Raw genomic sequence first — 12339 nt, 5'->3', positions numbered from 1 at the left:
CTTTCTGAAGATCTTTTGCATTGTGAATTTGCACTGTCAGTTCTGTTTTTGAATAAAGGGTTGGAAACGTAATGCATTTTTTCCTTCTGTTTTTTTTTTATCCGATTAATCGAAAACATAATCGACAGATTAATCGATTATTAAAATAATCGTTAGTTGCAGCCCTAGAATTTTTATTGGATTACTGAAAGTCTTTAAAAAATATTTAAAAAGTATGCGAGTTAGGTTGGTAGTTTTTGGGAGACATACCCTTATTTATTAAGATTACATGGATCAAAAATAACTAGGCCTATTTAATTTAATTTATTACTTTTATGTGGTCGGTACAGTGAAAATCTTGGTAAGGCAAGTAAAAATTTGAATAGAAAATAAACTTTAGTGTTAAGCCCTACAAGTTAGACATTAAAGCTACACTGTGTAACTTTTTTAGTTTATTCTTAGCTAAAAACACTAAGTTCTTTCAAAAATATATGTGCTCATTAATGGATATTTACTTCGTTCAAGTAATAAAGTATTCTCGTGAGTGTATAATATGCCATTGAAAATACATACGGGTGGGGGGTTCTAATGTCGGTCGCCATGTTGCCCCTCCATCTTGAAAGTACACTAGCCAAAGAGGGACATACGGTTAATTCAAGCTTCACCTTTCACTCATGGACGAGGTCGAACTGGAAGCCATGTTAATCTTGGACTACATTGGCCACCGTAGGAGTTAAAACGAAATCGGAATTGAGAGGAACAGAAACTAATATTCGCTGGATGGTCATATACCTTTTCACCGCTAGATGGGGGTAAAAATCACACAGTGTAGCTTTAAATAATCAAATGTAAATAACAGTCTTCACTGTATAAATAAAATATAACTGATATAATTAATACAATTTATCTTTGTTAAAGCTACAAATGTGATTCTCCTTTGTTGTTTGATTAACATTGGTTACAAACAGCTGCTGGTACATTAGGCTACTGTCACTTTAAGACGAAATGCGCGGATCCAATATAACGGTAACGTTATGCATCGTTTTCTTCCTCAATTGTTTACAACACATAACCTGTGTTTATGAGGATACTCGACGAGACGGGCATTTTTACTTCATTTTATATGTACGTGTTAATTTAAGCACAAAATGAAGAGAAAAAGAACTGAATGCGCTTGATATTTAAAATGACAGGACTGAGAGAAAACGTGCAGATGATTTGATGCAAAGATTAGCATGTTAATTTCACTGAGATACGAGGTACAACGATAACTACACAGCAAAGTTTCATATAAACCCATCCAACACATTGTACATTTGCCGATACCACCCACAAACCTTTACATTTGAAGACGTCAAACACACTTTTATCCCATTTTTAAACACAATAAACAGTTGCGAGGAAAAGCGCGCGCTTACCTGCAGCAGTGTCGGCCATTTTCTGATGGACTACGGTGCGCGATAATGGACAGAATAACGTCTACAATACACTAACCACTAGGGGGCACTAAAACTCCATTTGATTTAGTTTAACGTCTAATTTCGTTTAATTTACCATCATGAATATCATTGGAATTAACATTATTTTTAAGTCTTGAAATCCAAGTCTGGGAATTTATCAGTGGTGTTGTTATGTGTCATGTTGTAAACTTCTACATTGTTACTAGAGTTTAAGAAATAGGTTTAATTCAAGCAAACATTTTGCTACATAAGAAAAAAAATTGAAATCAGATTTGAATTAACTTTATTAAAGGAGGGGAATGTTAAACACATACATTTATTTTTCACTCCATTTACACAGAACTATCAAATATTAAACTTTTACATGTGTGTTAAATAAGGCACAAGTCAACATAAAAACAAAACATCCTGTACAAACGTTCACGTGATGCAAGAAAACATTTTTCCGTAACTCATGACATTCAATATTTACATTCATATTTTACAAGGACGTAATTGAGCGATGAAGCGACTGGACGGTAAAACCTGGTGCTGCGTTTGTCTTCTGGAGAATATGATGAAAGTGTTTCATGTTCAATGTTGGACGCTGTTCAGGGAAAATTTTAAAAATGCATTTTTACAGAATCATTTGGTTTGTTTTGTTGTCATAAAAAAGCCTTCATGAATATTTAAAGACTGAGTTTCAGATGTAGTGTGTTTCTGGTTGATTGTGTTGGACGTTCAGTGAGTTTATCTGAAGGATTGTCTACTCGTCTGCGGGAGCTTTCACAGAAAGCAGGATAAATCCCCTCATCCAGCGTCTCAGACTCTCAGTGTCACAGTTTAATGTCCTGAGACTCGGACATCTTGGCGAGCGTCTTCTTCACGCGCAGAGCGGTCAGACGGGACGCCGGATTGTGAGCCCAACACTCGGTCATCAGTTTACCCATCAGCCTCAGACACTGGACACACACACACACACACACCCAGAAGGCAAGATTAGAATACAGTGCTTTATACAACAGAATTTGTTTAGAAATGATCGAGGTAGACAATAAGTGTACTTTCAAACTTTATGAAGGCCTGTGTTTGTATTTTAGAGTTTCGTAGTTGGAAATTGTTGCTGATTGATTCCAGCAATTTTGCAGGAAAGTTAACCATTACATGTAAATTGTTTTTGTTTTTTAGTGGAATATTGCTAGGTTATATAATAAGGTTATCTCTGCGCAAACTTCAAAAACGCAAACCTGTGAAAACGCTGACGGCGTGCACATGTGTATTACGTGTTTAGTCTATAGAGATGCGCGTTTGAGTATATATGTGCGCAGGCGTGTAGTCTTTCTTTACAAATTGACCTCAACAAATGACTTGTTTGGCCTTAAAAATGTATAATACAGAATTATTTATCGCTTCCGCATAGCCATGTATATAAGTCAAAGTTGAGTCAAATTTAAGTCAGAATAAATCCAAGTCGGGTGAAATCTAAGTCAGTATAAAAACAAGTCAGTATAAAAACAATTCAGTATAAAATAGGGATGCAACGATTACAGATTTTGTAAGTTTGATTTTTGTCTGAGAAATAATCATGATTTAACGATTATCACGATTATTATGCATCAATTAATTTCACAACACTACTAATGTATAATATCACATGAACACTCAACACTAGATTTTAATGTGTTATTTATTGCTGCCACAACACAGTACAAAATTATAAAATGACAAACAATAATCAATCTCTTTCTTTGGAATTAAAGAGAAGAGCTTTGTAAACATCCAGTATTTTCCTTTTAAAAATAACCAATTAAGTCAAAGGCTGCAGGGCTCTTTGTTTGAATAGATCACAAAATTATTAAGCGTTTAGTTTAATCTAAATTTATTTTTCTGAGGTAGAAAAAATTAAAACAATATATTGTTGGTATCTGACTTGAAAACATAAATAATACTATAAAGGGATAATAAATCCCAATGAAAATAAGAATAAACAAAGTCTTTGGATCTATTGAATTAAATGTAAGCTAAATATTAACCATGTATTTCTTTTAAAAGAAAACAAATGTAAAAAATTAAAACCACTTTTCCTAAAGTAAAACACAGTCTTCTTTTCAATGAAGGATATATGCATTCTTTATAACTACTTGCATACATCATTCTTTATTCTTTCAAGCAGACATATTAATTTGTATGAATATAATTAATCCTTATTAAAGCTATTAACAAACAATGAATGCTTTTCTCTTTTTCTTTTGTTGCTTGACACAGACCGCATTAGGTTTATTATCCACTATCACTTTAAGACGTCGGATCATGTCCAATGACATTGGGATTCAATTGCACTGAAGCACATCCGATACGCTCAAAACTGTTTAAGACGTAACCGACACAGTTTACATGAATACTCTCCAAAACGGATATTTAGACATAATTTTGTGTGTATTTGTCTATTCAGACACGAAAGAGAGCTCAATCCAGTACTCGCGCGCTGTATATTGTGCGCACAGAAACCGTACCAAATAGAGCTCTTTATTTGCACCGTCACTCTTATTCAGATCTGTATGTCTGCTCTACTCATTCTCCCAGACGTTTACATTTTTTAACGTTTTATGAGACCGCTGGGTAGATCAGCACGTTACAGTACACATGTGCGCATCTACCACAAACGCAGGACATCAGTTCTGACTGGATCGCTTCCCAAATCGTCACTATCTAACATTTTCATCTAGTTTTTACTCATTGACGAAAATGTCAATAGGTTTTCTTCATAGTTTTTGTCATTCAAAACTAGGTTTTATTAGTTTTATTATTTATTTAGTTAAAAAATTTCCGTTCCGTGCAGAACACTCGGTGTAGCGTAGTCTTTACGATTAATTAACCGTGACGTTTTAAAGCGCGGTTAATTGTGAAATCCGGTAATCGCTGCATCCCTAGTATAAAACCAAGTCAGGTGAAATCTAAGTCAGTATAAGTCCAAGTTGAATTATATCCAATTCGGTACAAGTCCAAGTCGGGTAAGGCATGTACAGTAGGAGATTGAGTGTGACAGGTTTATCAGCAAAGTTTTGATCATTTTGTTAATTTAGAGGGTTAAAAAGGGAAGCTTTGCACCTCATCGCTGCTCCAGCGGTTTGCAAACGAGGGTCTCTGTCTCTTGATACACACCACCTCCCTCATGTCCTCGTAGGACGGGTCTGTCGGCACCAGATCATGATACGGCAGCTGATATTCCTCCACAATCCCTGCAGGACAACATCAGCCATGATGATGAGGATTAAAAACAAGTGTTGGAAGAGCAACATTTGAGATGAAATCAGAATAAATGTTCCTACTGAGCATCTGTGTCGAAGTGAATGAGTCTTACAGATACATTATTCAAAGGAAACAAATATCCCGTTCATGATTAAAACATCATAACTTGCTCCGCCTCTAAAATTACATTCCATTTCTGCTGACCAATCACAGCACAGCATAACTCGGTTTTATCCAATCAGATCAAATCAAGCAGCTGATTAGGGCTGCACGATTAATCGCAATGAAAATGCACGTGATTTGGCAAAGGCTGCGATTATATTTTATGCACAGTTTGTCAGTGCAGCGGCTGATCGGGAGTAAATGCTGCTCCACCTGAACACCAGAAGGCGCTCTCACACACACACACACACACACACACACCACACATCCCTCTGAACACCAGAGGGCGCTCTCACACACACACACACACACACCACACATCCCTCTGAACACCAGAGGGCGCTCTCACACACACACTCCATATATCCATCTGAACACCAGAGGGCGCTCTCTCACACACACACACACGTCACATATCCATCTGAACACCAGAGAGCGCTCTCACATACACACACCACATATCCCTCTGAACACCAGAGGGCGCTCTCTCACACACACACACACGTGACATATCCCTCTGAACACCAGAGGGCGCTCTCTCACACACGTCACATATCCATCTGAACACCAGAGGGCGCTCTCTCACACACACACACACGTCACATATCCATCTGAACACCAGAGAGCGCTCTCACACACACACACGTCACATCCATCTGAACACCAGAGGGCGCTCTCACACACACACACGTCACATCCATCTGTTCACCAGAGGGCGATCTCTCACACACACACGTCACATATCAATCTGAACACCAGAGAGCGCTCTCACACACACACACGTCACATCCATCTGAACACCAGAGGGCGCTCTCACACACACACACGTCACATCCATCTGAACACCAGAGGGCGATCTCTCACACACACACACGTCACATATCCATCTGAACACCAGAGAGCGCTCTCACACACACACACACGTCACATCCATCTGAACACCAGAGGGCGATCTCTCACACACACACACGTCACATATCCATCTGAACACCAGAGGGCGCTCTCTCTCACAAACACACGTCACATCCATCTGAACACCAGAGGGCGCTCTCTCACACACGTCACATATCCATCTGAACACCAGAGGGCGCTCTCACACACACACGTCAAATATCCCTCTGAACACCAGAGGGCGCTCTCTCACACACACATCACATATCCCTCTGAACACCAGAGTGCGCTCTCACACACACGTCACATATCCATCTGAACACCAGAGGGCGCTCTCACACACACGTCACATATCCATCTGAACACCAGAGGGCGCTCTCACACACGTCACATATCCATCTGAACACCAAAGGGCGCTCTCACACACACGTCACATATCCATCTGAACACCAGAGGGCGCTCTCACACACGTCACATCCATCTGAACACCAGAGGGCGCTCTCACACACGTCACATATCCATCAGAACACCAGAGGGCGCTCTCACACACGTCACATCCATCTGAACACCAGATGGCGCTCTCTCACACACACGTCACATATCCATCTGAACACCAGATGGCGCTCTCACACACACACACCACATATCCATCTGAACACCAGAGGGCGCTCTCACACACACACGTCACATATCCATCTGAACACCAGGGGGCGCTCTCACACACACACGTCACATATCCATCTGAAACCCAGAGGGCGCTCTCACACACACACGTCACATATCCATCTGAACACCAGAGGGCGCTCTCTCACACACGTCACATATCCATCTGAACACCAGAGGGCGCTCTCACACACGTCACATATCCCTCAGAACACCAGAGGGCGCTCTCTCACACACGTCACATATTACTTTGAACACCAGAGGGCGCTCTTTCACACACACATGCCACATATCCCTCTGAACACCAGAGGGCGCTCTCACACACACACGCCACATATCCCTCGGAATACCAGAGGGCGCTCTCACACACACACGTCACATATTCCTCTGAACACCAGAGGGCGCTCTTTCACACACACACATGCCACATATCCCTCTGAACACCAGAGGGCGCTCTCACACACACGTCACATATCCATCTGAACACCAGAGGGCGCTCTCACACACACGTCACATATCCATCTGAACACCAGAGGGCGCTCTCTCACACACGTCACATATCCATCTGAACACCAGAGGGCGCTCTCACACACACACACACACACGTCAAATATCCCTCTGAACACCAGAGGGCGCTCACACACACACGTCACACATCCCTCTGAACACCAGAGGGCGCTCACACACACGTCACATATCCATCTGAACACCAGAGGGCGCTCACACACACACACACACCACATATCCCTCTGAACACCATTGCTTTAGGTCCCGTCTCCTCGCAAGCCACCATTGGTCGGTCGGTCATGTACGTAACGCAAACATCGGTCAAACTGCATCTCTATGATTACCCTCAGCACCACGGCAACAGCTTGCTTATCAAGAGCGGCACATGGCTCATGAAAAGCGTAAAAAAAAGCCCAAATATAAATTCACAGATGATTTACAGTGAAAACTCCTGTTTTTTTCTCGGTCAGGGTCCGTGTGAAGCAGAATGCATGACCCGCAGAGCTGGCACAGACGTGTCAGTGTCACATAAAGGTGCTAGCGACCGGTCCTCTTTTCTGAAGACTACAATATGGTCACCCTATTTCATGTAAATTGCGATTAATCGTGAAGCCCTACAGCTGAATATTTTTTTTTTCAAAGCGTTGAGTGTGTGTGCTGAACTCACCCCCGGACACACATCTCCTGGCCATCTCCCACAGGATCAGGCCGAAGCTGTACATGTCGGCCATGATGTAGGACTGGAAATGGCATCGGTTCAAGCTCTCGTCCAGAACCTCAGGAGGCATGTAGCGCTTGGTGCCGACCCGTGTGTTGGGAGGGATGTCCACTTCATTAGTGTCACTGAGAACAAATCAACACCAGCGTTTTAAACGATCGTCAGTCTGACGGCACCTGCCCAAGAAAACTGTGTTTGATATTCAACATATTTAAAGTCTCCTTGTGGTGTAAATCCAGCTTTTAATGTTGTTTATGTGTCTATGTGGTGTTTTTAATATGCTTTAAGACAAATCATGTGTAAATTCATAAGTCAACAGCATTGCTGAGTATTTCCTCCTTAAAACTGCAGTGAACCAAAGACAGTCTCAAAAACACGCTTTGAAATCGCTGGTGTTTCTGACGTCACAAACTACCTTGTAACCAATCAGATCAACGTGTGATCGTCAACGAGTGGATCTCTGAGTGAGTGAGTGGAGGCGGGGCTCATTTGCATATTCATAGAACCGCGTATACTAAATGAGGCAAGGGTGTCGAGTTACATTCAAGATATTTTGCAAGGAAAAGACATTTGAATATGTAATTTTGATGATCAAAGATGAGTTTTAAGGGATAAAATTATTGACTAAAGGGGGACTTCACCTGCTGCTACATCATTGTTGACAATCATGAGGTTACACTTTGTTTTTGTTTATTTTCCATATGTAATAAATAATTATATATACACATGTAAAATATTAGTAATAAATAATAGTAATAATTCTGTAAAGATTTATTTAAATTTTTTAAGTTATGGTTGATAATTGATATGATACTTATAAATTACACATATAAATCAAATTTTTGTCAAATTTAAAAGATAAAAACTCACCTAAACTTATATTGTGTGTATATAGATATATATAGGGAGAGGGAGTACTATTATATAGTATACATACTATATATACACTATAATATACAATATAATAACAAGCTTCTGCTTCATCCCGTTCCTTTTCAGACATTATGTATAACACTTTATAGATTTTGTTTTTTTTTCCTTTGGCCTGTTGCAGCACACTTATTGTATTTCTATGTTTATTCATTTTTATTTTTATTTGTTCGAAATAAAGAATAAAAAAAGAAAGAAATATATATATATTAATTATGTATAAGTTTACTTTTTATTTGATTTCAAATGCTTATATACTTGAGAAAACAAATTTTTCATCATTTACTTTTACAGTTTTACACAACTTAGATAATTTTATAATTTACAAATACAATCATGACACGAAAATGATAACTGATAAGATGGTTGATATACATATTTGTCTAAAAAAAATAAAACAATGTAACAAAATAAAATAAAATAAATAATACAACATAAAAAAATATATATATATTTAAGAACAAATTCTTTTACCTTTCTTTATTTTTTATGTTCCGCTGATAACTGTTATGATAGTGATATAAATCTAGTAAAACAGATGTATTGTGTGCGTCACCTGATGAATTTGACGGCGAGCCCCAGGTCAGCGATGCAGCAGGTGCCGTTCTTCTTCACCAGAATGTTTTTGCTCTTCAGGTCTCGGTGAGCGATGGCCGGTTTGCCCTGCGTGCCGAAGATCTCGGTGTGAAGGTGGCAGAGGCCCGAGACTGCCGAGTACGCCAAACGCAGAAGAGCTTTGGTGTCCAGCGTGGTGGATTTGAGGTAGTCGTACAGCGAGCCGTTCTCGTGATAGTCTGTGATCAGATACAGCTGCGTCCACGAGCCCGTGCCTTTTATATCAGCCGCGATGAATCCTGACAGGAACACAGAAGAATACGGGTTCATATTGATATGATCTAGTGCTCAACTGATATAGCGGCATATTTTTGCCATTTTTTAATGATCAGCATTTGGTGTCGGAAGCAGGACTTTTATTTTGACGGGGCATCAGACTTTTATTTTGACAGTGCTGAGAATGCAATGAGAATGCAAAAAACAGCCTTCATTAGTTTACTCTCTGTTTAACAGTTCTAATACATTATTACACGGAACTGGTAAAGAAAGTAAACAGTATACAAAAAAACATTACAGCATTTGCTTTTCTATTAGTAATAGAAAGGCAAACACTATAATATTTTGTCATCTACCGTCATCAATCAGCAAATACGCATTTATATAATTTAAAGGGGTCATGAACTGCATTTATTTTGTTTCCTGAGTGCAGATGTATGATTTTAACGTCATATTTAGATACAAAAGGCTATTTTCTACCCTGATTTTAGCCTCTGATGTGATCGGTCTTTGGAAGGGGCGTGTCTTCAGTATAAACGCCCACTGCTATGATTGGCTAACATTTGCATATGAAATAAGTATTACATGTGGAACTCTCTTGAAAACTTTTACTACATTTTTATTTTTAAAGCCATCGAGATTTGTGTAAAGTGTTGGCATTACTGCCGGCTCCATATTTACAGTAAAAGTCCGTTTGCAAAGCCTGCACCGACTGATTTACCAAAGAATCCACAGTGAGATTTGCCGAACACACAAATAATGCCTTTTCCAGCATTTTCCCAGCATTAGGATACTTTGGAAGGTAATGTTATTTTTAGGCCAATATATATTTTTAGGCCTGTATAGCCCGTCTCTCCTCCTCCAGTGGGCGGGGCCAAAGATGTGATGATGTAGAAGTGGGCGGTCTCTCATCGCACTGTTACATCATAATGTGACAAAATTTTGAGCTTGGTTTTAATAAAAGCTGTTCTTGGACTAACAAGGAAGTTTTGAGTTTGTATTTTACAGGATGTTTTTATAGCACAATGAGCTCTTACATGTCAAAAGAAAACATTTAAATGTAAATGTAATTGTTATACATATACCTGCTTAAATATAGACAATGGTCTTGAAGCAGAGTTATTTTAGCATCATTGAGATGCTATTATAGTTTTTATTTTAATATTTTCCGTTTTCATTTTAACTTTAGTTACATTTTTAGTAATTGTGTTCTAAGTTTTTGTCCATTTTTTTGTTTGTTTGTTTGTTTTATATATAGTTTTTATACATTTTTACGAAAATGTGAAATGTTTCACTGGTAACCAGCTAAAATAAAATAATAAAATATTTAATTTAATTTCGATTAACGGTTATTTTATTTCATGCAACAAAAGTGGATTTTCTGTTTATTTGTTATAAATGCTAAAAATTCAAATAAATCGATACAATAAAACTGAAAAAAAGATTGTTGTGAACAACAACACGAAAATAATTTATTAAATAGTGTGATATCACATATACATATATATACATATAAAAAAAATATATATTTTAAATTGTAATAATATTTCACAATATTACTGTTTTTTGGTATGTTTTTTATTATGAAATAAATGCAGCCTTGGTAAACAGAAGATACTTATTTTGAAAATATAAAAATCTTACAGATACCAAACTTTTGTACGGCAGTGTATATAAATATATATAAAAATACAGTATATGTCAGCTTTATATCAGCCATCGTCCACTGTTCTCTCTCAGATATCAGCATTGATCAAAGCTCAGTGTGGCTCCTGATGTGATGTGATGTCATCTAATGTGATGTGATCTGATGTGATCTGGTGTGATGTGATCTGATCTAATTTGATGTGATCTAATCTAATGTGATCTGATGTGATCTGATGTGATCTAATATGTGATCTGATGTGATCTGATCAGATCTAATGTGATGTGATCTGATGTGATCTAATATGTGATCTGATGTGATCTAATATGTGATCTGATGTGATCTAATATGTGATCTGATGTGATCTAATGTGATCTGATGTGATCTAATATGTGATCTGATGTGATCTAATGTTATCTGATGTGATCTAATATGTGATCTGATGTGATCTGATCAGATCTAATGTAATGTGATGTGATCTGGTCTGAAGTGATCTAATGTGATGTGATCTGATCTAATGTGATGTGATGTGATCTGATCTAATGTGATCTAATTTGATGTGATCTGATGTGATCTATTGTGATCTAATATGATGTGATGTGATGTGATCTAATGTGATGTGATGTGATCTAATGTGATCTGATGTGATGTGATCTAATATGTGATGTGATCTGATGTGATCTAATATGTGATCTGATGTGATCTAATATGTGATCTGATGTGCTCTAATATGATCTGATGTGATCTAATATGATCTGATGTGATCTAATATGATCTGATGTGATCTAATATGATCTGATGTGATCTAATATGATCTGATGTGATGTGATCTGATATGATCTGATGTGATCTAATATGATCTGATGTGATCTAATATGATCTGATGTGATCTGATGTGATCTAATGTGATGTGATCTAATGTGATCTTATGTGATCTAATATGATCTGATGTGATCTGATGTGATCTGATGTGATCTAATATGATGTGATCTAATGTGATCTGATGTGTCGTACCCAGTATGTTCTCGTGTCTCATCAGGACGGTCTGGTAGATCTCAGTCTCTCTGAACCAGCTGGCCTCTTCTGTGGTGAAGAAGACCTTGACAGCGACTCGTTCGCCCCTCCATCGGCCCATCCACACCTCTCCGTACCGGCCCTTCCCGATCTGCTTCACCATCTGGATCTGCTTGGCGATGGTTCTCTGCACCTGTGACCAGATCACGGGGAGAAACACGTTAACAGAAGACAAAAAGACATGGGGTCCTATTTTAACGATCTAAACTCATGGTCTAAAGCGCAAGTGCACTTATGGCGTGTCCGAATCC

The 12339-nt window shown here is 38.5% G+C and overlaps 1 protein-coding gene across 10 annotated transcripts in view; it reads right to left on the bottom strand.

Moving 5' to 3' along the window:
• Window positions 1-1705: 1705 nt before the first annotated feature.
• Window positions 1706-12339, bottom strand: part of bmpr1bb (bone morphogenetic protein receptor, type IBb) — a 126595-nt gene continuing 115961 nt past the window's right edge. For all 10 annotated transcript variants that reach the window (XM_077243809.1, XM_077243810.1, XM_077243814.1 and 7 more), the window contains 5 exons: window positions 12029-12221; window positions 9095-9392; window positions 7558-7733; window positions 4527-4657; window positions 1706-2380 (listed from right to left, as the gene is read on the bottom strand). In XM_077243809.1, coding sequence (XP_077099924.1) covers window positions 2255-2380; window positions 4527-4657; window positions 7558-7733; window positions 9095-9392; window positions 12029-12221 — 924 coding nt within the window. In that variant the 3' untranslated portion in view covers window positions 1706-2254. The remainder of the gene's footprint in view (window positions 2381-4526; window positions 4658-7557; window positions 7734-9094; window positions 9393-12028; window positions 12222-12339) is intronic.

Source organism: Siphateles boraxobius, unplaced genomic scaffold (assembly GCF_051911475.1).
Source record: "Siphateles boraxobius isolate OS27281-9 unplaced genomic scaffold, OSU_SipBor_1 25, whole genome shotgun sequence".
In the NCBI taxonomy this organism is placed as follows: Eukaryota; Metazoa; Chordata; class Actinopteri; order Cypriniformes; family Leuciscidae; genus Siphateles; species Siphateles boraxobius.
This window is presented reverse-complemented; position numbering and strand designations above follow the sequence as displayed.